This window comes from Suillus discolor, assembly GCF_016758755.1.
Source record: "Suillus discolor strain FC423 chromosome Unknown F5147scaffold_81, whole genome shotgun sequence".
Classification (NCBI taxonomy): domain Eukaryota; kingdom Fungi; phylum Basidiomycota; class Agaricomycetes; order Boletales; family Suillaceae; genus Suillus; species Suillus discolor.
Window position 1 is genome coordinate 21,764 of NW_024541328.1, and position 23,844 is coordinate 45,607.

The 23,844-nt window shown below is 47.6% G+C and overlaps 7 protein-coding genes across 7 annotated transcripts; 2 read left to right on the plus strand and 5 right to left on the minus strand.

The window, feature by feature from the left end:
• Positions 1-318: 318 nt before the first annotated feature.
• F5147DRAFT_554610 (uncharacterized protein) lies at positions 319-549 on the plus strand (the record flags this gene model as incomplete). Its single annotated transcript, XM_041430472.1, has 1 exon — positions 319-549. A coding segment is annotated over one exon (231 nt), but the record flags the coding sequence as incomplete, so codon positions are not given.
• Positions 550-1,822: 1,273 nt separating this feature from the next.
• On the minus strand, positions 1,823-2,781 carry F5147DRAFT_820687 (uncharacterized protein; the record flags this gene model as incomplete). The annotated part of the gene is made up of 2 exons (XM_041443673.1): positions 1,823-2,654; positions 2,702-2,781. The coding sequence occupies 2 exons, from the start codon at positions 2,779-2,781 to the stop codon at positions 1,937-1,939; spliced, it is 798 nt and encodes a 265-aa protein (XP_041287374.1). The 3' UTR covers positions 1,823-1,936.
• A 2,952-nt stretch (positions 2,782-5,733) lies between these two features.
• Positions 5,734-8,574, minus strand: F5147DRAFT_720045 (autophagy-related protein 13-domain-containing protein). The gene is made up of 5 exons (XM_041438799.1): positions 8,261-8,574; positions 7,753-8,215; positions 7,129-7,685; positions 6,691-7,080; positions 5,734-6,546 (listed from the first exon to the last, which is right to left on the minus strand). The coding sequence occupies exons 1-5, from the start codon at positions 8,381-8,383 to the stop codon at positions 6,049-6,051; spliced, it is 2,031 nt and encodes a 676-aa protein (XP_041287375.1). The 5' UTR covers positions 8,384-8,574; the 3' UTR covers positions 5,734-6,048.
• A 684-nt stretch (positions 8,575-9,258) lies between these two features.
• F5147DRAFT_417685 (glycoside hydrolase family 18 protein) lies at positions 9,259-11,683 on the minus strand. Its single transcript, XM_041429721.1, has 15 exons — positions 11,252-11,683; positions 11,195-11,202; positions 11,054-11,135; positions 10,917-11,000; positions 10,625-10,869; positions 10,482-10,571; positions 10,415-10,431; positions 10,278-10,358; positions 10,192-10,232; positions 10,120-10,139; positions 9,878-10,065; positions 9,580-9,824; positions 9,499-9,527; positions 9,390-9,439; positions 9,259-9,333 (listed from the first exon to the last, which is right to left on the minus strand). The coding sequence occupies exons 1-15, from the start codon at positions 11,339-11,341 to the stop codon at positions 9,293-9,295; spliced, it is 1,311 nt and encodes a 436-aa protein (XP_041287376.1). The 5' UTR covers positions 11,342-11,683; the 3' UTR covers positions 9,259-9,292.
• A 2,367-nt stretch (positions 11,684-14,050) lies between these two features.
• F5147DRAFT_747862 (RNA dependent RNA polymerase-domain-containing protein) lies at positions 14,051-17,646 on the plus strand (the record flags this gene model as incomplete). Its single annotated transcript, XM_041439987.1, has 11 exons — positions 14,051-14,149; positions 14,198-14,499; positions 14,549-15,020; positions 15,072-15,171; positions 15,227-16,063; positions 16,109-16,215; positions 16,267-16,308; positions 16,357-16,456; positions 16,575-16,813; positions 16,957-17,138; positions 17,169-17,646. The coding sequence occupies 11 exons, from the start codon at positions 14,051-14,053 to the stop codon at positions 17,644-17,646; spliced, it is 2,958 nt and encodes a 985-aa protein (XP_041287377.1).
• A 995-nt stretch (positions 17,647-18,641) lies between these two features.
• Positions 18,642-20,860, minus strand: F5147DRAFT_417817 (glycoside hydrolase family 18 protein). Its single transcript, XM_041429722.1, has 13 exons — positions 20,674-20,860; positions 20,437-20,623; positions 20,376-20,383; positions 20,239-20,320; positions 20,100-20,183; positions 19,803-20,047; positions 19,665-19,754; positions 19,596-19,612; positions 19,456-19,536; positions 19,361-19,401; positions 19,286-19,305; positions 19,051-19,235; positions 18,642-18,998 (listed from the first exon to the last, which is right to left on the minus strand). The coding sequence occupies exons 2-13, from the start codon at positions 20,533-20,535 to the stop codon at positions 18,877-18,879; spliced, it is 1,074 nt and encodes a 357-aa protein (XP_041287378.1). The 5' UTR covers positions 20,536-20,623; positions 20,674-20,860; the 3' UTR covers positions 18,642-18,876.
• A 1,442-nt stretch (positions 20,861-22,302) lies between these two features.
• F5147DRAFT_779113 (uncharacterized protein) lies at positions 22,303-23,137 on the minus strand (the record flags this gene model as incomplete). The annotated part of the gene is made up of 2 exons (XM_041442246.1): positions 22,303-22,490; positions 22,546-23,137. The coding sequence occupies 2 exons, from the start codon at positions 23,135-23,137 to the stop codon at positions 22,303-22,305; spliced, it is 780 nt and encodes a 259-aa protein (XP_041287379.1).
• Positions 23,138-23,844: the final 707 nt, after the last annotated feature.

The following is a 23,844-nucleotide window of genomic DNA, read 5'->3' on the forward strand; positions in this document are numbered from 1 at the left end:
AACCGGGGCGACAACAACGATGAGCCATCCATTGTCGCTAGTGGCAAGCAACGAACTGACAACTCCAATAACATTATTGACTACCATCATCCCTTGGCTTTTTCGGCAATCGTCTTCTTTGATTCTGTACCCCCTTCCGGGCAATTTCTACTTTGTACCACCATAGGGGAATACAGAGCAGTAGCGTTACTGCCGGGTCGATAGCTTCCATGTCCCACTGACGCTACAAATCACTTTGTGAATCTTGATTCATTGGCTCAGTCCCAATTGACATTGAGAGAGTTGTCTTGAATTTCTCGCAGTCACCCGGCTCCGACCATCACCTCTCTCATCCAGGAGTTACACAAAGCCGACTATGTTCATGGCGACCTTCGGGATGCCAATTTTGTTGTGAAAAACAAAAAAGACTTCATGCTGCTCGACTTCGATTGGGCTGGATCGAAGCAAGAGACCCATTATCCTATACGTGTTGATCAGAAGGATATTCGACGTCCTGATGATGCGCGGAATGGGAATAAGATTACGACGGAGCATGACTTGGAGATGCTAAATTTTATATTTGATCCTGAGCAAGATGGTTTGAAGTCGTCTACAAAGCCCCGCCGTGTATCTAGTGAAGGGCTGGCGATGACATAATTCATTTTCGCTGTATCACCAAAAATCCAATTTGCTTACATAATACATATCTTGCTCCCAGTCGCATCACCGACGGTTTCCTCGAAGAAGATAAGTCGATCCCTGAGGATTTGAGTGTCATCATACGAGAATTCCTGAATGCATCGGTTGACTCAACCGATGGCATCCAGGAATTCTCGTATCGCGCCAACCATAGAAGGATCGAGTATGATACCGCACTGGCGGAGCACATGCCGAAATGCATTTATCCGCGCGAGCTCATCCGAATAGAAGGAGCACATCATTTCCGAAAGTTGCCAAACAAGGTCGTTATCATGGTCAGTTGGTTGTCGATTTTGACAATCATCCACGAACTCGGCGAAGATACGCTCGAGAAGAGTGACCGGAACAGGGTCCGCGGCTCCGCGAGGACGATTGCAAAGTTACTCTTGGTTTTTCTGCTTTAGAGAGAATGCGGCCGGTCTTGCACCAGCTGACGGAGCACCTGCACCCTTCTTGAGATAAGTGAGACGTTGTTCAACAATTGGAAAGAGTCGTGCAACGTCAGGACGCTGTACGACGACATGAACACATCCGTCCTCTACTCCATCCGTGAACATTGTGGACAGTTTGGTTGACGGCTTCAACTCCACGGATTCGCCTCCGATCGTGCGGAGTAAGTGTAGGTCGTCCAAATTGATCTTGACCTTCCAAATGATCATATCGTCAACATCCAATCGTAGGCGTCAGATCACTTACCTTCCATAGCTCGAGATCGTCCGCGTCAACATGGTCAAGACGTCGCTTCTTCGCGTCTAAGAAGTTATGATTCCTCTATAGCGTCCGGACCTCAGGCATAGTAAAACAAATACAAACAACCTTCTGCTAAAGCAACCGTGGCACTAAGACTCAGACTCCTGGCCTGAGGCAATGACATATATTATAGAACGCCCAGTAGTGAAGAATCGATTGAAAGTAGGCGGCAAGGTATTAAGATTAATAATTGAAGCTTGTGCGAGAAATGTCGCATCTCAAGTCGAGGGAGGTTTAACTAAGGCGAATAACTTGTAGACTATCATACTAGTAGTACTGTTTATAGTAACTACGCCTGCTACGCATATTGGGATGGCGTTGGTGGCATGCCCCTGCATCCAAGTCTCTCTATGTGCACACAGAATCAGAGTTACTATCATACGCCCACTCTCGTCACGGACCAATATATCAACTTTTTGTACAGTATAAACTCGAACAAAGGGAAAAAATAAGGTATAGAAGAAGGGACGGCGATTTCACTAGATGCGACGCCCGTCATAGCAATTAATTAAAATACATCCATACAACTCTTGCACCTTTCCCATAATTTACCCCACCGCCCTCCGTTCCACTGCCGAATCCTCACCCAGCCATCATGCGGTGCAACTTTCTCTATCCAAATGAGTACCGAAACGATGGCGAAGTCAGCATACGTGAGCTCATGGCCCATAGCAACCACCCCATCACCGTCAGTGCCCGAGTTCTTGTCAAGAATATTTGCTAGAAAATCGAACTGCTCTTGAACTGCCCTCCAAGCCTGCTCTCTCTCCGGAGGAACGGAAAGATAACTTGGCGTCGTCCCACTGAGAAAATGAGTTTGACTGCGCTCCGGTAGACGTTGGTGACTAAGAGGCACCATGATAGGGAGCAGTGGCTTCGCGAATATTTCTTGTATATAGTGCACAAACAACGCTTGCAGTGCACGCGATCCCTCTGGAAATACTTGACGCGCTGCAGATTGTTCAGATATAAGGATTGCAGATAGAAAGTTATACTGGCCTGGGTAAGTAATTTCCAGATATTCAGCAATGTGACTTGCATTTGAAAGTACTATAGGAGCCTGCGGCGACCGTATGGGATCCACGATGACTGGGAGAGAGAAGACAGGCCGGCCATCATTTCTGACGGACGTTGGTGGGGCCCCAATGCCACGGAGGGTTTCCTCGATGTCTGGAAATTCCACCCAAGTAGTACGGTAGGGGAGCCGTTTAAAATTGAGTATCAACCTAGAAAATATATCAGCATATATATTTGTTAGAGCGAAATGCCTTACCGTACCCGCCAGATATTGGGAGCCCAAGGTTGCGGAATATTGGATGGTACGTCGTAAAGTATAATCATCGGCTGAGACATCGTGTGTTTGTATGGGTGGCTTTGATCCTCTAATAGTGCTTGCGGTAACTTATTAAGGAGGGAAACACAGGTGCGCTATATTCGTCCCGCATGACTTCACCCCTTCTGTCGGTGTTTGATATGTGTTACGTGTAGCCACATGTCTCATTTGAGTTCATGCGTCTTTCTTACCTCTTGCGTGTATAGCATGGGGCAACCATTGAATCGCCGACCTTGTTCCCAAGTCATGAAAATCAACAATGACGTAGTAACTCACGAAATCTTTTATGAGTGCGGAAACTTAGAGCGACTCTGGCACACCGATTCGAGTATGTCACGAGTGATGACGATTCCTAACTATGTGCAACCTGAGTACTAGAAATCAGAAGGAACACACAAACGAGCCGATCATACACTTTACTTGCTGTGTTTGTAAATTGTGTTTCGTCCAGAAGCCGTATCTTTGCACGGTGTGAAGAGATTTCCGAATTTAGAGGTGAATCGCCAGAGGCTAGCAGCACTGCAATGTGTATCGCCTCGAAAAAATGGGATAGGGTGACTTGAGGACTGTTATAATAACACGGCAGCACTCTACGTCCGACTTACAGCCCCATCGCAAGAGAAAATTTGCGACCATCTCTATGGCAAACACCATAGTCTAAGGTTTACAAATCAGCTCTTATCTTCAACAACACCGAGAGAAAAGGCTGGAACGAGTCATTGAATATAATAGAGAAGATCAAGGCGTTTGAGTAAAAGCCGGCGCCGACAAGGGTCCTAGTCCTGGACCCTTGACTGCCCATCAGCGCAATCACCAAGCGAGCCACTTGAGTGACCGGTCAATCAAGCATAGCAATCAAAAAGAATGTGTTATGATAACCGGTACCGAATTCTCTTGCCGCACATACCTCATCAGGACTTCGGACTTGTGGCAAGATGCTTTGATGACGTACAGTCCCTCCATGAAATAGCACCGTAATCAAAACCCGTTGAGCCTGCGCCGTTAGAGGGCAACGGAAAGTCGCATCCTTTAATCGCCGATGAACGATCTAAACGGTGACCACGTTGCACAAGAAACGGGCTTTTTCTCGCTGTACAAAATGTGCCCACGACAATCTGGCAAGCCCGGCTACAACATGGTGTAATCCACAAGTTGTCCGACATCAGCAGTAGCCAAGGTGAGACAAATATATATCTGGGATAACGGTCACAGTGTTCACGCCGAAGATGGTGCTGATCAAGTTCTCTTGTATGTATATGAGCGCGTCTATAACCGGAAAAATGTTCTGTAGCATCAAAAAATAGGACTTGGCGCACCAACTTGCTTCAAGTAAGTACTATTGTAGATTGACACTTGAATGATTCATTTCAACAAGAGAAGTAATGACCTGACTCGCCGATGGTAGTAAAATTTGCTAGGAGGGAGCGCATTTTTTGAGAGTACGTTTCAAAGATCGAGAGACCTCCCGGGTCCATACGGGTGACAAACCTCGAGCTTTTCTGGATGACGAGGCCATAGTACATACTAGCTTCTCAGTTGATGATTGATGCAGCTTGGACGCCGGACGGGAATAACCTGAGAAATTCGGGCCCCATCGGGCTGTTTGCAAGTGTTGCCTATTGATACCGATGTGGCTCGGAAATTCGGATCAGCACATTCCTTTAAATTTCTTAATTAACGGGCCTTGGACAGGCCACTACGAACGGTAAGGATGTTGATGCTGACTTCCGCAAGCACGCACTCGTTCGAATTGTAAATTCCGGTCGTTTTCAGAGGATGTTGGCGTCAAGCCGACGGTTGCAGCAAGAAGGTGTGTGATGCGACCCGAGCTCACAGGTTTTTCGGTGATGAATCTAATAACTAGTACTGTGCTGTGTTGCGGCACAATTTTTTTCTGCGACGACGTCCTAGGCCTAGGGACTCTCGGTGTTAAAGTAATATCAAAAAGCGTCCAGCATCTATGCTTTGACCATCATAGCCGGCTCGTATCAATGCAGCTATTATGCAACGGACAAGGTAAAATATAGAGTTCGACGATGAAGCTCAGCTGTAAGGCGGCGCCAAGACGTTGTTGTATTTAGGAAGTACCTCCAGCTAACTGCAATTCCGTGGAGGTTTGTGTACTTCAACAACCCACTTGTTTGAGACGTGCAATCTAACGGAGGCACAGGTTGTCAGCGAAGCTAATTCACTGATCGGGGCAGAACTAAGATTTGCTTTATCTGCTATTATGCCCATTCTGCAGGAATCCATGACACCTGGTCCGTGGTTTTCTTTCTTTTCTTCGCTGCCAATGATGTGGCATACCCACTTATGGTGTTCCTCATCTCACCAATGTTCCGTCAACTTTGTATCCTTCGCTAGTTCATGCTTAAAGTAGCAACCCTCGCGAAATCCCTACGTGATTCTGTGCTTCACTGATCGGACTAAGCATCTACAGCCCCCAGGCCACGCTTAGCCCTGAGGGTACTTTCTCATGTATTTGAAGTGCATTTGCTTCCGTCCTGTCTTTGACCGAACATGATAGCAATGCGTCTTTCAAGTACCCGATGTATCCATCATACCGTTGAGATCATGATATGTCAAAGGAAAGTGGATTATTCTGGGATTTGATGCCCGGCTACGTGCCTGGTAAAATTGAGTGGGCGAAGGTAGGTGATTGTGAAAATGATCCATGCCACTTTTCATCATTCGTGCGCCACTAGCTCGATTTCTATTTCCATGCTTCAATCAAACACATTGGGATTGGGTCCAGAAAACCTATAGCAGTGCTAACTATTCTAGTCTTGGTGATGCGCGCCAATGGACAAGAGGAACGGAATTTCTGCGACCAATTCCAAGCCATCATCGAATGCCAAGATGAACATTTTGTTGATGAAGTGGCCCAAAGTCAAGTAGCCTTGAGCAGCAAGATTATTTATACTGTGCGTTTACCACCTAGACCGTAGTAGGTCCGAAAACTTGATCTGTGTTGTCCGAGACAGTCGATTCGACAACTCCTAGGCACACATACTCATGAATTGTAGACCCAACCAATCCTGCGTATAGAACTTATGCATATGATAAAGACGAGAGTTCGGGTATGCATGACGATAGATAATGAAACAAATGGCTATAAAATGCGTGAAAATAATATAACGAGGACGATGCCATGAAAATCAGCAAACTCGCCCGGCAACCTGATTCTGACCTTGCAACTTGCAGAAGACACAAGGCTAATCACCATCATCCCACCAAATTAGTCGTATGTTCATGAGAGTAGATGCCATGCCGCATCAACGGGAACCTTATCTTCGTGCCTGAGGTTCTTCATCGAACTCCAACTTCCCCATCACTTCTGCAGACCCCCCACTCGAAGCCACGTCGTTGGCACTCATGCTGCGTAACGAGCCAAGTCTCGGTCTTGACGTTTCTCGCCAGATCCCCGTGGGTCGCGAACTTCTGTTCTCTCCTTCACCACGTCCACTTACACTCGAAATAGGGCTTGCGCCTGCCGAATCTCCACCTATACTGCCTCTTCTCCGGCTACCACCAAGTCCCTCCAAGCTCGCAAGGAACGTCTCATTCATGTGGCGTAAACGTTCGTCGACTTCTTCTTCTCGTGTCAACATCGGTCCCGCGGAACCCATGGAGTCGGATTTGGTGTGTGATGGGGTAGCGGGTCGGCCCTGTGTAGACGCAGGAGAAGGTTGACGTTGAGCATTAAGTGGCTTCCGCGCATCAATATCTTTGACAAAGATGGATATCTCATCGTCATCAGTGGGTACACCAAGGAAGGAGGTACTCTGCACAGGAACCTTATCAGTACTATATTCCATCTATAAATAACAAATGATGAAAAATGAAGCAACGTGCGATGCAATGCAATATCAGCGAGGTCGATATGCAACGTGAAGGATGATGTATAATAAGGTAATGAGGTCGCTCACCTCTGCTCGTTCCCCACTTCCTGCACTTCCAACGCTCCCCCCACCTCCAGCTGCAGCGTAGCGATGACCAAAACTGCTGGAATAACGCTTCCTCGTTGGGATCTTCGGAGATGTATCCTCGCCTTCTGACCGGCCTCCGATACTACTTGGTGAATGCCTACCGAATCCAATCGAGGAGTGGGGAACAACACGAGAGGAGTTCGGTGACGGTGGCACCGGGCGAGAAGGCAGTGATGGATTGCCTGCGGCGAGTGGCGACGGTTGACGCAGAGAAGGGGAAGGTGAGTGGATGGATGGAGAGCCTGATGACAGTGTGGATGTCTTGAATGGATGGACCGGGTTAATACCTGGTCTTCGGATCGGAAGTGGCCCTAGGGCAGAGGGAAGGTCCTAAAGATACGTCAGTCGCCAATGAATAAATAGGATGATAACGCTGACAGCATTACTACTCCTTCCTCCCATACTCTCCAATCTGATGCGCGCAGCAGCGGAAATGCCCGAGAAAGGTCCCGTGTCTTCCTTAGACCAAGCTGTACTTGAATCTTGACGCGAGGAAGTGATCGAAAGGGCAGATGTCGATCCTGCATTGACCCCAGCACCGGTGGAAGTACGACTTACGGGGAAAGCGCCCAAGCGCGGACTCTGGCTGACTGGCATGGAGTTTGTACGTGAGTGAGAATTTGGGGCAGGGAGAACAAAACGATCTGCGATTGAGGACAGCGGTGACTTTGGAAGAGATGCGCGCAATGGTTGACTACCTGGTAGGCCTGTTAGGGAATCACGCTGTTGATTCTTTGCAAGGGTAGGGGTGAAGTCCTGTCCTTCATCTAGAGAGAGGAAGCGAGATGAGAGGAGGGACTCAAGTTCGTCGAGCTGGAAGTTCGGAGAAGAGAGGTAGGTGATGGAAAGGGAGAGTGTACCTAAAGGATGTGGAATAGCAGGGAAGAGATGAGTTTGATGCTGTAGTGGTGGTGCATTGGGTGCAGGGGGCGTGTCTTCATTGGACGGAGATGAAGTGCTGACATGAGATGAAGCCACGAGGTTAAAGGTAACGTGACTTACCGAAATCGAGGATGTCTGTCACGCTAACGCCGTCGTCGAGGCCCTTGACGCGCAAATGGATACTTAGGTTGCCGTTCCGGTATGCATTGCTCGTGCGCCTCCTGAGCTTCTTGTAAAGCTTCCAGGAGGGAAGAATACGAAGCAAACTGTAGATACTACGGAAGAGAGGTATCCCGTGCTTGTAAATGGTGGATGGTGCCACACTGTCAGAGTCACTGTCGCCACGAGGTTCTGGAACAAAATTGAGCAACCAATTCTCGAGTACGATGTGCCTGGGCGTTGGGTCGACACGAGAGCGAGAGGAGTCATGTGCAAGGTGGACCAAGACTTGATTAGTGATAAGATCTGGGACGGAGAGTAACACCTGAAGTTCGAGTGGGGGTGGCGCAGGCGTAGTAGATATTGCTTTGTATATGCGTAGATGATCTTTGAAGAGGTCAGAGTCTGGGGTTTCAAGATTAAACTAGAAAGAGGTTAGTGTAGTCTGTAACCTGAAGGAGTTACGCACCCATTTGTCGACCTTTGATTGAGACCTCGGCTCAGAAGTGGCCCTAGCATTTGAGACGACGAGACAAAGCTTTGTGTAGAATCTGTGTGCTATCTGGTCGGCCTTGTGTATGTCATTGGACATTGTAAAGGGAAATGGTATTTGACTCGAACAGACCAGTATGAAATGGGTAGTAGAAAGAAATTAGAAAAGAAACGACATTAGGGTTACAAGTCTAGAAGTATGAGTCGATCAAAGTCGTGGTCAGAAATGGGATAAAGCGAAGGCGTGTTCAGCACGCAGTATGAGTCCAACTACCGCAGGGGTAATGAGACAGCAACCGTAAGCTGGGAAACCGCCAAAGCTTTCCTTTTTAGTGAACCCTTCAATTTAGACTAAGCTTACATAAGCACTGCAAGAGTCATTCTTAACACCGTCAAAGTACTCGCTCGATGACGTGGAAGAATCCACGAACATCGGTTTATACCAGTTGACCTTCCTGAAGGGTCTGTTGTTTTCGCATGAAACCGGAGTATTGCCGCTACCACAAGTATCTTGTGATGCTGGGACAAATAACATTGTCGCGATCGACCGGAAAGCTTAAACTTCGGGAGCAATGACCAGGCTAATCACCCACTGCCCCCGGACGTAGTCCTCGCGTTTAACACCCCACTGGCTTGGACCAGGCGTACGCATCTGTCCTATCTGTAAAACATAGACTCTGATAGACCCACGAACCTGACGAATTCATGTTACTTATTCCATACACACGTTTCAAATATCCATACAAGGCGTATGGAGTGGGACACGCAGGGCTAGCCGAGGCTGCCGAGGCTCGGGGAACACATACTGTTTCTGATGTGTAATTTCAGATATTTTCCGGCATTGCAATAAAGGGTGCTTGTATATCATAAACCACACGAAAGAAATAAAGGAGAACTACATCATCGTTAAAAATTTGTTGTACATAGGTAGAAAATATTAGCTGGGCTTGGGCAGTCTAGCAATAGTAACAACCTCTACATCTAACAAAAGCGCACAGAGGTAGAATCGTCATGTGCATACGCCACTGTTTGCCCAGTCACCGGAAGCGCCTAAAGATCATCCCAAATAGTAAACTAGCAGCGTCACACAAGAAGCTTTCACTTACCACCTGGAACATCACTCTCCGACCACCAATTCGCAGTCCAGAGGTCCCCGCTGTTATAATGTGATATGTTAGATTACAATGCACGAGCGCAAGTCAACTTGACACGCACCCATATGTGACTTCGTCGCCTCCAACATACTAAGTAGAGTGGTTAGACTCCCAAAATTGCGCAATATGTAATTGAACTCACAGCAACACCAGTTTGCCATGCTGCCACGCCAGCGCAGGAAACAGTGCCAGATGTTGTTGTGGGAGCAGGACTTGATGTTGTGCTGGTGCTCGTTGTGGTAGTAATCGGCGAAGTCGTGGTCGTGGTCGTGATTGTGGACGTAATCGTCGGCGTGGCCGTGGCCGTAGTCGTAGTCGTAGTCGGCGGAGGGGAAGAGGTACCGCCTAACAGTGCATCCTTGACAGAAATGTCGTATCTGTCATTTGCTGAAGACAAAATTCAGTCATAAGTGTATAGAGGCAGCATATCACCGCATTACCGTACGCCTGAGACGCGTCCCATAGCATAACGCCTCCGAAAGATGAATATTCGGCCATTGTTTCCTGGATGATTGGGGTAAACGTCGATGGACTGACATATCCGGATCCAGCTGCGCTCGATGATGCTGGGGCACCAATATAAACTTTGACATCTGGATTAGGGGATACCGTATGAGCCCAATTGTCCCTGTGCTTTGGTCAGGCGAAGAAAACTTCGGTCAGTCAAAGTGAGATCGTATACCATGTTGCAAAGTCCCAAGCCTACAGTTCACATTGTTAGTCGATTATAACAATCGGCCTATGGGATGCTCACATTCGGGTTATTATAATTCGTCAATCCGCAGTAGTTGTTATCTACAAGCGTGTGAGACGCAAACTAAAGCTGAAAATATCACTCACAAAACTGGACATATACAGCATCAAATCCAAACTCGTTCAGAGTAGTTCCAATGTAGGCATCGGGGTAAGGACATTGAGGCGCTGATAAATCTCACAGTATTAGTAATAGTCATCGTGTGAAGCATCAGGAACCGAACCCGCAGTGATGTAGTACCTATGAAAAGGCTGTTAGAAAGCAAACAAAAAGCCTGTGGGACGACGTACGGCTTACTGCCACCATCCATCAGGGTACGAAGGGCAGACAAGAAAGATACAAATCCAGTCTGAGAGCCACCTTCGATGTCCATATCAATGCTGGATCTAAGGTCAGATCGTACATTCTTAGTAAGAGGTTGATGCATTATTACCCGTCCAAAATGGCGGACCCGAAAGGACGCATGCTGCTCGAACCTCCCAGGAAAAGATCCCAGATTGTCTGTGCATATGCCGCTGCTTCGGTGTCATTTGCAAAGCCATTAGAGCCTGTTGCTCCTCCCAATGAGATCGTCACGATTTTTCCTGCAGCTTGACAAGTCTCGATGCCTGATGCGAGGAATGAGCAATTGAGGAGGTTTGTCCCTGGAAAAAGAGAATTATCGCCTGTGTTGCAAGTCTGTTGCAAGGTTAGGTAGGTTCGGGCAATCAGAAACGAGAACTTGCATTTGCAAGGTCGATGGATGGGAGATTGTCTGTCGAGTAGAACTCGTCTAGAAAGGCTATCGGGAAGGTGTCGATTATGGCGTCCTGCAATTAAGACATGAGGCAATTTTTCCAGTGTAATATGGGATTAGGCCAACATTGCAATAATAAGAGATGGGCTGCTGCCATTGTGCGGTATTGTCCGGATTGACAGCTCCATATGAGTTCTGACCCCAATACCTGCAACCCGTAGGTCGTTGGTAATGGAGAAATGTGTATTATGCTCGTGATCTACTCACACAGCCAGCTAGTCGAAATTGTCAATCACGCGTCAGGAAACAGGAAGACTAACTGACATTCTGATTTGATGACATGTCAAACGCCGCAACAGTGCGGGTAACGAACCAGAGAAACGGCATATATGTCAGGGTGGATTTGGAGAACATCGCGATTATCTTCGTTGCAGTAGAATAGGGATAGTAGGATGGGGAACGATGACAGACAACATATTATTGCACAAGACCACTTTCTCTTTATGCAGCACGGAATGCAGATGCGATGGCAGATAAAAGTCTCAACGAACCTGATACGGAAAGGGTTATGCTTCATGGTAGTTGGACTGCAACGATTGTGCCTGCGATATCGGCGATGAACAACTCAGCTGAACCATTCGGGGCAGCTGAGGCTTGCTCACACAGGAGTTGAGTCGCATGTCGATTGGATGAAAAAGGAGTTCTGTTTAACCATCCATGTGGTACGACCAAGAACGACTGGAGAGATGTGAGTGTCCAATGGAGGCTACCTGCTGAATTTTGGTTACCTCTGTGACATCCAAGAATGTAACATCTAGCGCTTGACGCGCCTTTGGCTACGGCACTGGAGGAGTGGCATCCACGGTGCTTAGTTAAGGGATTTCTTCTCTAGTGATTTCCCCTAAAAATACACGAGGCAAGGACGACGTACCTTGGGGAATCTATGAGGCCCCCTTCGTCACGTCATGACTTAGTATAGGCTGGGACCACCAACTATAGCTGTTAGAGCCTAGTATATCAAGCCTAGTAATTTCCCTGTTGGCAAATCCGAACCAGCTACAAGTTGAACATCCGATGCACATGGTATGACCACGAAATACTTCCGACGCGTATCAGAAGATCCGAGGAGTGCTCCTATAGGACCCATAATGGAAGTACGTAGAGATGTTGTGGAAACGCCAACTGCCAGTATCGTGGTCAAAACGATCTTCTCGGACTGCCGCCACTTGGGCTGAGCGCCTAGTACTTGATGGAGTCGATATAAATCGGGAGGTTGCATACAATCGGTAAACCATCAGGTACCACCTCTAAATTTGGTCAACGTGCTCGTGCCGGTCGAGCGTGTGCGTGATTCACAGCGTGAGCTGGGTGAAGCTCTTAGCACCTAAATCTACTTATGTAGGTCTGTTACGAAGATTTAAACCTGTTAAAATGACTTACTACTATCCCAGCCCCACCTATCGGATGAGAGTATGAGTCAAGTAGTACCTGTTTGCCTTGCCAAACAACAACTTACTCATCATTCTATTCTTATGCTTACATGTACACACTATAAGTACTGTGCTCTCTGCAGAGAACGGTAAGAATTTAAAACCGAGCTAGTGACGTATCTAACATATATAAGCACGGAACGATTGGTCCTGCGGACGCAATCCGTGTCTGCACTCCATGTGTCTTCTGAGCTCCGAGTTCACATGCGATCGCTCATTTCTCTTGAGCTAACTATTATTACTTCTGTTCTTTCACCGCTGCGGCGGCAATACAACGAAACATATCCGTCGAAAACGGATAGTACGAAAGGCGCGAGTGGGTATGGCACCGTCGGAAGATTCGGAGAGATTCATTGCCTGCCTCGCATCGGCGGCCCTCAGTCACCTTCTCTTTCAATCCCACGCGTTCTAGTTGGACGTAAATCGCAAACAGTTTCAACCCTTGCGACCTGCTTACTACGCGACGACATACAACGGATATCCGAGTCAAGGACTGACGCTCCAGAAAGCTGTGCTTAGCTTGACCTGCGCAGTGTGCACAGATTCGTTCGCAAACGAACAACTTTACATCGCACTTTCGGATGTCGAACATCCGAACGTTATTTGTAAGAGAAGAGGAAAATAAAACAGAAAACAGACATCTCCGATTATTGTATACTAATAGTGAACGTCTGAAGGTGAACGTATCACTTGTTGTATCATATTTCAATTGATGCTACTTGAGTCAGAGATGTTATCGTCATGACTGCGAGCTTGCTGCGAGCTCAAGCTATGCCTAATTATAATTTGCCAAACGAATGGCTGAGTGTGATTTAAAGTTTATACTTCGGTCCGCGTAGCCTAGCGAGCCGAGAGCGCTTTCACGTCTTTCCGCCATCATGATATGTAACCCGAGTCTCGGACTGCACTCAAACCACCTATCCGTGTTTAGCTAGGAACTTGAAGGAACACCGTAACAAGGTCTAGAAGACGTTCGCGATGCACTCGTGGAGTAGTGGAAGCTTTGCTGATGAACCAATCCAAGCCTTGCGGCACGTCCAAACTTGATTGGCATCCAGATTGTATAACTTTGGTTGGCAGTTGTTCAAGTAGGGGATCGGGCTTGCAATTGGAAAAGAACCCTGGTTCAACGTTCAACATCATTACTCCTTGTTCTACAATTCCTTGAAGTTTTTTTCCAGCATTTTGAATCACGAATCAAAAATGGACTGTGAAACTATCATAGTGAGTGGGTTCGCTCAGCGTGCGTCAAGGTAATCATGGCCTTCTAGACTGTGTATGAATCGTCAGATGAGGAGGACCAGTCCGCTCAACCATTAGAAAAACACCTTAGAGAGAAACTTTCCATTTCGCAGGAGATAACGCCTCGAGCACCTAGAGTGGATGCGCGTTTACAAAGACGTGTGTCGCATGACGAGGAGATGCACGAGATCGCCGAAGGTACAGTGTTGAGTTTGCTCAAATGAATATATCATTCACGCCCTCACAGTGGCTCAAATGTGTAGGTGACCTTTCCTTGCTAATCCGCACTTTATTCTTAGTATCGTCCAAACCAGCGGTAGAGTCAGACTGTGATTCCAGGTCGGTACCGTCGACCAACCAATGTTAGACGTTCTCAAGTCGCACGACCTCGATGTCGTCCGTTGGATCCATGGGCCTGAAGCGTGCACCAGACTGCTCGTTGCCTCCCTCACCGGCGGCTACATGCGAAGTCTCGCCGTGCACACCAGTTGTAAGTCATATTTTTTTTTCCACTTAACGTGTTCTCACAATACTGCAGGTGAATCTTCCACAAGTCGGGAAAAGTCGAAAATGGAGTCCCTTCGAGCTCGGTGTCGAATTAGATATCGTCAACATTGCTCACTGCGAGAAGGCTCAGCTAGTTCTTGATCGACATGAACTCGCATGGGGAACGATTTTCGAACTGGCACGAGGTGTCACCCGTGGCATGTGGACATTCCAAGACATGACGGAGCACCGTCTACGAAAACTCGAAGGTACGAATGCTCAATCTGCCTGGAAAGTCGCTACCGTCATGGCAGACAAAGAGCCATCTGGGATGGGGGCGCCATCAGAACTTTGGTATTAGCTTCATTCGCCTCAAAAATCGCGAGCTAAATTTGATTTAAAGGCTCGAATACGATCGAGAGCAGCTCGCGATCGTCGAAAACAAAGGTCGCGGTTTGGGAACTATGGGGCAGTGGGAGGGAAAAGACTATTGGTACGGAGGGAAGATCCAGCAAGTTGCCCGTGTCGTGAAAGCTGGAACGTCTTTCAAACTCGAACTCGAGAAACCAGAGATTCGGAGATCACATCGATTTTCTCGGTTCTTGGGGTCTCGGCGCATCCTTCAAGCCCGCGTGCCAGATAACCTTACCTATGGTAAAGTCGGCTCGGATCTTCGGGAATTCTTCATATCAAGTAAATTCGTATTGTGTGGCCGCGTCTTCGTACCCTTCCATGCTAAGGAAGGGAGCGTGTACCTTTTTGAAACGAACCAGAACATTGATCGGCAAACAAACCTTAGCGAGGGCGACGGTCACAGACTGACACTCTACCAGTTTGTTAAGTGGCATAATCCTCCGAGGTTGAATTCGATGCAGGTGACTACGTTTTTGTCCACATTATGCAGCCCTGACGCGTTCCCTGAATAGCCTATCAGCAAGTGGTCTACAAGATGGGCGCTCGGCCTATCAACATCGATACCAACAATTGAATTTTCTCCAGAAAACATATCTTTCATCGATGACCAATGTAGCATTTTCTCTAGCTCCTAAACTATGAGATACTGACTGCTCGCGTATTGTAGATGCTATGGACTGGGACGAGGGAAAGCCGCCGGCGGAAAAAATCATGACTGATGGGTGTGGTTATATCAGTGGTGCGGCCTTGACGGCCATCAAGCGCGTCATGAAGTATTCAAGTAGGCCGACCGCCGTACAAGGACGCATTGCCGGTGCCAAGGGGATGTGGGTTCTGCACCCATATCCTGCACATCAAACCCACGATGGACCACTGAAAATTTGGATACGTGACTCACAGAATAAGATCAAGATTGGCTCGCTACACAAGGTCGATAGTGCGCATAGGATTTTCGACCTCCTTGCGCCATCTCGGGTAACCGGGCCAAGCCGTCTGTCGAGCCAGACACTTGTCAACTTGGCACATGGTCATGTTCCCTTTTCTATTCTGAAGGATCTCATGGCAGATGGGCTTCACGAGGAAGTCCGTCAACTGACGGAATGGAGTGGACCGGACAGCATGCTTATGGTCTGGCGAGCTGTAGAACAAGCTGGCCGTGTCGTAACATCAAGACTGCGGCGGCGCATTGCTGGTCAGGCACGAGCACTTGGTCTTGGCCAACTCCGACCCCACGAGGAGCTCGCTGGCGGAATTGATGGTTCTGACGATGTTGCAGTAAACCCATCACTGCATGACTCGGTTAATCAGGGCCGCAATCCTCACAGCGGTGAACCACTGACTCTACACGAGTCTGTCCTTGAACTACTGCAGGCCGGTTTTCATCCTCTCAAGCTTGACCGACTTTTTTACAAACTTGAGTACGTGGTGACCCAAGTCCTCGATGACTACATCAAGAAATTCCACATTCCAGTCGAGGAGTCCCTGGAAGCATATATCATACCGGGCGAGTAGCTTCTTCCGTAATCATTTTTAGCTCATCTAGCAGCAGATCCATATGGGGTCCTCGAGGAGGGGCAAATCCATTTTTGCTCTTCCGAATTAATCACTGACCCCGAAAGCGGAGCCCGGATGAATACTGTGACTGGGCCTGTTTTGGTGATCACTTCAGTCCATTGCAATGAACTGTCCTGATGCGTTGATAAACAGGTGTGGAGGAATCCCACAAGACTTCCCTCCGATGTCCAGAAGGTAAGGAAACCAATACCTCGTTGGATGATCTTATCAAATATGGATCAGGTCACTGCTGTCAGCCACCCAAAATTGGATGAATACTTCGATGTCATCGTGTTCCCTGTGAAGGGAAAGCGCTCATTGGCAAGCTACTTGGGTGGAGGAGGTGGGCACTTACTTCCACCCTCATTTTCTGGGCATCGGCTGACGTGTTCATTCTGTAGATTATGATGGAGGTGAGTTTATGTCACTTGTATTGTGTCATTCAATAATTGTTTTCAAAGACACGGTCACGTTGGTCTGGTCCAAACGGCTTGTCGAAAACTTCAATACCGCTCCACTGTGTATGGCGCCTGCAGGTTTGGGTGACGACTTTGAGCGAGAAGTTGAACAGGTTGAGAAATTTAAAGAACGAATATCCAATCTCTCCCCAAAGGAGGCTCAAACCGCGTTCCAGAAGGCCCTCCTTCTTGGACTCGCAGAAACAAAAATCGGATTGTATTCGAAGTTTCATGACCTCGCCGTGTATGAGCGCGGCTATGCAAGTGCCGCCGCCATTCGACTGGCATACATGTGAGAATTTTCAGTCTATTGCTATGGTACTTGCCTTATGTTGTGCGGTGTAGGTTCACTACCTGCCTCGATGCGAGCAAGACGGGGCTCTAGGTTAAACGCCGTGTCTTCGAAGAAGATCGCAAAAATAACGGAAAACGTAAACCGTACTACATGGCCGCACTCGAACAGAACACCGAGGGCCAAGAGGTTTCGAAACGCAAGGGCTCGACGCCCTACCTTCTCGACGCCCTTGTTGACGAGGGCCGTCGTCTCCGCAACAATTTCCTCAAACAGTATTCCGTCCTCCGGAATTCTTCCACCAGTGCTGTAGACCACGACCTCACTTTACCTTACCTTCGTGCGTCTCGTAGGGCAGCGGAAGCTTTGCAAGACGGTTTCCACGTTCTGCAAGACAACTTGAGCGTTGTCCAAGCCCATGTCAAGGAAGCACATGGCAAGTGGCAGGCCGCCGTTTCTCTCCAGAAGAAGGCTTCAGAAGGGAGGGGGTCTTCGGATCCCAAGACACAAGCGATCCAAAAGTCAGTACAACGCTTTGCACGGTGGCCAGACTCGAAGAAGATATTATTTTTTTCTGACGAGGGTCGCAAAACTATCATGGCATCCTATGCATACACTCTTAGTGGTTCGTTCGGCTTCTCCGTTGCCTTCGCAGAGCTCTGCGCCATCAAGGCACGAGCTCAAGGTGCTGTGCTTTTTGCAGATAGATTTGCAGACGTGATGTGCATACCTAACAATACCCTACGTGCCCTTTCACAAGCACAGGATGACGCGGATGAGTGAAATTTTGCATCTCTATCCGTCATACTTCACCACATAGCACACCCTTACCTCCACCATATTTTGATTACACTATCTCGATTTGTTAGCCACTATTATACACCTCAGGATCCCTCAACGATCCTTAACCCTACTAGTAGTAGTAATTGCAGTCACCAGGCTCCAGCAGAAGCCGTGTTTATCGACACCCCACGACGTCGCGTGAACGCTAGGCTGGGCCTTGTTTGACTAGCCTATGGGTACTAGTATGGGTCGCCATTATTTCAGATACCAGCTGTATGTCCTGTCGGACTGATTTCTAAGATCCATTGGTCAAAATTGAGATAAACGCAGCGCGAACGCACCTTCAGGTAAGTACACCATCGTATAACAACCACTTTGCCGTTCGAACATGACCGCTAAGATGAGTTGGAGCCTCAGGTGATGAGATATTCACCCGCTGCCACCGTTATCTTGGGCATATGTTCGATCGGAATCGCACTATTGCTGTCGGTTCGATTTCAACATCGAGGCGATCAGGTCGCATATGGATCATGAATTAGTCAATGCCTCGCTTCCGCAGTTTGCTGATCAACCGTCTTTTGCGTCAGAATCGCTTCATCTGTGTTACTCCCCAACCCGCACTTCCCGCTACCGCGGCTGGTCGTGAGTCTAGACGTTGGCCTAAATTACGTAAAGCCTTCGCAGAGATGATTCTCTTCTTAGTTGTCGAACTCACTCATCCGAGTCGTGACTAGGTCGAAATTCTCACTCACCTACGACAAGGCTCCAACCCCACTAAGTAGTCTTCTTCCGCGCTTACATGACAACAATGCCGACAGTCATGCTTTTGTAAGTGAGATTTGGGGCTTTTCCGAGGAGAAATATGGTGAAGGTGATAACAATCGCAGACATTGAAGGTCGCGATCGGCCATTGCAAACTTCCAAGCCAAAGGTGAAGATATCCATAACAATTCAGACAAAGGCAATGAAGATTCTGTGTACTGCAGTGTCAATCACGCACGCAGACTTATTTGATTTGTTTAAGTATCCTATCATATGTGAATCGTGACCCTCAATTTCGACATCGCTGATCTACGAGAACTACAGATACCTGAGAATGTTCACTGACGTTGAAACCACCTAGAAGTTGTTGACCTTTGAGAGCATAGTTAGGGAGAAATTTACTAGGACGTTGGTACCCCTGGCGATGGGGAGAAACCATTGAGGTATGCAGTCGAGCACGAATGACTGTCAGTCTTCTTCTTGGGTGATATTGCGCGTTTCTGTTAGGTGTTGATCGCGAATTCGTTTGTTGACCAGATCCTCATCTGATGTTAAAGCGTGTTTGACTGCTATGTCATAGCGATGATTGGCTGAGGTAGTGGAATTATGGAAGGTTATGAAGACAAGGGAGGTTCGACGCACCATACGCGTCTGATATATCCCATAACATGACCCCTCCAAATGAAGAGTAATTGGACTGCGTTTGCTGAATTATTGACGTAATTTTTTTGGAATTGACATAGCCAGACCCTGCAGTGGATGACGCAGGAGCACCAATATAAACCTTAATATCAGGATTGGGTGAAACGTTGTTTGCCCAATCGTCCCTAATGAGGGTTAGGAAGTAGGACACGAACTGGCCCACGTCAGTACACACCAAGCGGCAAAGTTCCAGTCCTGTGCTCAACGACCCTATTGAGGAATAGTACTGGACAGAAGCATCGCAACTTACATCACGATTGTTGTAATGCTTTAGATCACAATAGTTATTATCTGTGAGTGATTATCAACCACAAAAACAGCGAGACGGTCAAGAAAAAGACGGACAGAACTGGACATATACTGCATCGAATCCCACTGAGTCGAGAGTGTCTCCGATATATTCGTCCGGGAAAGGACACTGAGGCGCTGGAACAAATTTCGGATATGAAAACCAATGAGTGTCGATTGAAAGCGTTTTGGCTTACCAGCAGTAATATAATACCTGCGAAAACGATATAAACCAATGCTCACACCAGAAGAAAAATAAACCTCACTTCTTCTTGCCTCGATCCATATGTTTGCGAAGCGCAGTCAAAAAGGAAACATAACCTGTCTGCGAACCACCCTCGATGTCCATGTCAATTCTGTCCTATGTTCAAAACAAAATTGAAGATGCGAAAAAGCCGACTGACCCGTCAAGAATCGCAGATCCAAAGGGACGTGTCTTGCTCTTTCCACCCAGGAAAAGATTCCATATTGTTTGCGCGTATGCGGTAGCCTGAGAGTCGCTTTGAAACTGGATATTTCCTGTTCCGCCACCAAGCGAGATGGTGACTGCCTTTCCCGCAGACTGGCACATTTCGATATCCGAGGCAAGAAAAGAGCAATTCAGCAATTCAGTGCCTGGAAAATAGTTAGCATTGCCTGAGTTGCAGATCTGCACATCAACTTGGAGTCAGCATGATCCCGGAAGGTCACGAACTACCCACATTTGCTAAGTCAATCGACGGGAGATTACCCTCCGCATAACTATCGACAAGGAAGGCAATTGGGAAGATATCAACGACATTGTCCTGAGAGACTCAGGGTCAAGTAGCAACTCGAGACTTCAGATAAAAGGAAATTAACCATGCAGTAGTATGAAAGTGTCTTCTGCCAGTGAGCAGTTTTATCGGGATGCGTGTCTCCATATGAATTCTGGCCCCAGTACCTGTGACATTTGGAGGTTTGTACCTGACCTTGTAGATAATATATATGACACTTACACAGCGAGCTAATGAGGAAAGGATTAATGGTCAGGATTGAGAAAAACACACGCAGCCTCACATTGTCGTTGGATAACATATTGAATGCAGTTATTCCGTGGGTCATAATGCCAAGAAGTAGAGACGATAGTGTAAGGCATGAAAAATCCGCAACAAGCATGATTGTCACGGTGCGAATGATAGGATGCAAAAGTTCGATGGTGAGCTGCAATCATGTATTGCAGGCTTTTATGCTGGGCCCAAGAATCCTCGTGTTACTTTCAGCTTAGAAGGGATAAGCTTCTGTCACAAAACCTACCAGCTTCTCTCTACGAAAACGGTGCGATTTCCCCCCAAACCGACACGAAGCGCAACTCGTGAAATAGGGACGACAGTTGCTGTTGGCAAGACATCAGTGCCATGCGATGCGTGCTCGAAACTACAGATACGCGGCTTTCCGTCCTTCTCGGATACATGTCTAGAAGATGGTGTTAGTCGCATTCAATATATACTTAGGGCATGTTACAAATTCAACTCTAGCCGGTTGCTCACCGAGGACTTCAGCTGACTCAACGCCCAGCAAGTCGCTAGCACAGCGTCTTGTAACGCAAGCGGATCGATAGAGGTTGCATCAGATGTCCGATTTAAAATGTTCTGGCTCTCAGGTGGCCATAGTGAGAGCTGGTTCAATATGAAAACCAGTGGTAGAAGATTAATACTTCTGCATGCCTTCAGTCAGTTATAGATAACTATTTTCCAAGAGTATAACAAGATTCGGAACCTGGAAGCACGAATATGATCAGGAAATCGCCATATTGTCGCTTACATCGATCAATTACATGACTTGCTTTAGAGCTCGTCGGGTGCGCACTGTTCGGGATGGGCCAGTCGCCAGCGTGACGATTGAATTGAATCTAGCCAGGTTGCCGTACATGGTGCACGATGCTTTGATGACAGTAAGCACCGTGAAGTGTGTGCCTGATCTAAAGTTCTCTTCAAGTTCTCTTCCATTTTGTCTCGTTGATTTCTTACCTAAACCCTAAACTGTTCCACTGCCACGTGCGCCACCGCTCGCGACCCGGTGGCTGCAGCCTGGCGCTTGTTGATCCCCACCTCATGTGCGCTGCACGCCGAACACACGTTGTCAAAGCTTCAAATAGGAATAGGAATGGCGCTACGCATTTGACTCAGACTCGGACCAACAACAAAAAGAAGCGTTCAGCGCTCACCCTCAGGAGCACCGACAACTATATGATTGTGGCGCCGTGCAAGTTAGCCAATCGTACTAAGCCACACAGTTTGGTCACAGTGGACAGGATGCTTTTTGCTAGGTATAAGTCCTTCCTCCTCTCCTTCACCCTCACGCTCATTTCTAATGAGCCACTTCCTCACAACCAATGTCGGTGGCTTCTTCGGAAACCCCGAACCAGAAATGTGAGCTTAGCGAGCGTATTCTCACTCTTCTGCGCATATCGATATCGACACGAAGCACCGAGAATCGTACCTTCTTGAGGAGTCGTACAAGAGTTTGGTGGAAGATATATTGCGATTGAGAGATTCGATGCTTCCTGCGTGGTGTATTGCGTTTAGGGAATGAGGGATTACGCTCATTCTCATTGTGTTTGGTAAGTCGTTTTTTGGATATAGTTCCGCAGTCTTACTGCGAATAATTCATCGCGGATATTCCGCTGTTCTCATCATGGCTGTTTAGGACAAGCGCTAAAACAATTCAACCTGGATGAGAACAAGGTCTAAGTTTTTAAACTGCGTTATCAATCTTGACCGATGCCATGGAACAAACCTAGACAGGCAGGTGATTGATCATTGTCGTACTTTTACTAAGTACTCAGGCTAGCGCAGTGTTTTTCTATCAATTTCGAGTACATGGCACCGTACGCATTACTTCTAAAACAGAGTGATATGCATCCAGGGTAGGTATTTTCCAATATCACTCTTTGAATTCGTTGAAAATGATGTCAAGGCATGCATCAGATTCTGGACTGCCGATGCAAACGGGTATAGTCCAATACAGCAACATGTCACTGAGTCCTTCGCCGGGCTCGTAGTCTGCTGAAAGATCTTGCATGGTGAATTGAACGTCGGCACGTTTGATTATTGTCCCGCTCCAATACGGACCTGTTAATATGATAATCATGGTGTGTAATACAGATATTCGCAAGGGACAACTTACCTGCGGCAGAAATGGTCCGGATGGATTGCTTGTTTGTATCACTGAGAAAGAGATGCGCTGCTTGTTTTTTCAGATCATTTTGGGCTTTCGTCAACTGCTCCAAAACTTTCGCTTCCAGGTTATCACCTTCCACACCCCGGCTCACAGACCTCTTCACTTCCACGAGAAGCTCAACGCTCGCCTCAGCTATTTTCCACTCTTCACCATCCTTCTGTGGTGTAAGATGGATGATCGCAAAATCCACCACCACTTCCTTGGCATCCTTTTCAGGGACGGTTGACTTGGATAGGAAAGAGGAGTTAACCGCCCCACTCTCAACTTCGATGGTTCCCAAGTCATCCTGCTTTTTCTGGGTCGTTTCTACAATATCTTCGGGATCATCGCCTTCATCGAGCGACTCTTGGGATGCATGATTATCCACAAACCAAATAGGAAATTGGGGCGCCACGATCAATTTTGGCGCTTTTGCCACTAGATCGGAGAGTGTTTGAGCCCACAGTGGGTACCAGTAATGTTCGAGGTTGCGAGTATTGAACTTGCGAGAAAATGCATAGGACGTCCCCAGGAAAGTTTTGTCTGGGAGAGATTCCATCACGAAGCAGTATGTATGTGGTTGGTTTGGCAAATGACGGCGACCAATATGTTATATATACTATTGACACTACGTCGTACGGACTTTGATTTCTTGCGAGGAACAAATCAAGGATGGGTTTAGAGAAACTCAGGTCAGGCCCTTTAGAGGGGCCTGGGCCTGTAAAATATCCAGGCCAGGGGCTGAGCGCTGAGGACCTGAGGACATGCCCTTATGCATGCGCATCACTACACAAAGATCACGGAAAAGAATATTCCCGACTCCCACGTTAGCGCGATCGCAAGGGGGCTTTGTCGAACGCAAAACGTTCCCATCACTAAGACTCGACTTGTTACAGCACCATAGCCGTACATATCACTGACCAAGAGTAACTGCAAAAGTTAACGAGTAGTTATGTGGTGAGCCGTCGCACTTGTAACAGTGTAATACGTTACACAAATCCTTCCGTTTGCCCCCCTACCACGTACTTGCCTGTGGTTCAAGGTCTCGACCCCAGCACTCTGGTCCCTGTCAGACAGGTTACGGGAACATGTAAGTATTTCATATCTAAATGATATTGATATGTACGTATGGCAAGGAGTCATTCTGCGACCTCCACGGATCACGGTGAGACCGCCATGCCGCTCCCTTCTCATCGAAAGGTCCCAGAATCTTGTTATCCTCTGTGTTACTTACTCTGATATGGTGCAAGTTTTGTCAACACGTCT

What these genes read in the sequence shown, in the direction of transcription:
- F5147DRAFT_720045 (XM_041438799.1), bottom strand. Translation starts at nt 8,383, where the DNA reads ATGTCCAATGACATACACAAGGCCGACCAGATAGCACACAGATTCTAC. An exon ending in GAGGAAGGAGTAGTAATGCT is followed by an intron (nt 7,081 to 7,128) that starts GTCAGCGTTATC and finishes ACGTATCTTTAG; the next exon opens with GACCTTCCCTCTGCCCTAGG. An exon ending in GAAGTGGGGAACGAGCAGAG is followed by an intron (nt 6,547 to 6,690) that starts GTGAGCGACCTC and finishes GTTCCTGTGCAG; the next exon opens with AGTACCTCCTTCCTTGGTGT.
- F5147DRAFT_417685 (XM_041429721.1), bottom strand. Translation starts at nt 11,341, where the DNA reads ATGTTCTCCAAATCCACCCTGACATATATGCCGTTTCTCTGGTTCGTT. An exon ending in TGCTGTATATGTCCAGTTTT is followed by an intron (nt 10,233 to 10,277) that starts GTGAGTGATATT and finishes ACACGCTTGTAG; the next exon opens with ATAACAACTACTGCGGATTG. An exon ending in CGAATTATAATAACCCGAAT is followed by an intron (nt 10,140 to 10,191) that starts GTGAGCATCCCA and finishes TGTGAACTGTAG; the next exon opens with GCTTGGGACTTTGCAACATG.
- F5147DRAFT_417817 (XM_041429722.1), bottom strand. Translation starts at nt 20,535, where the DNA reads ATGCTTGTTGCGGATTTTTCATGCCTTACACTATCGTCTCTACTTCTT. An exon ending in CGTCGATTGACTTAGCAAAT is followed by an intron (nt 20,048 to 20,099) that starts GTGGGTAGTTCG and finishes GTTGATGTGCAG; the next exon opens with ATCTGCAACTCAGGCAATGC. An exon ending in GGATATATCAGACGCGTATG is followed by an intron (nt 18,999 to 19,050) that starts GTGCGTCGAACC and finishes CCACTACCTCAG; the next exon opens with CCAATCATCGCTATGACATA.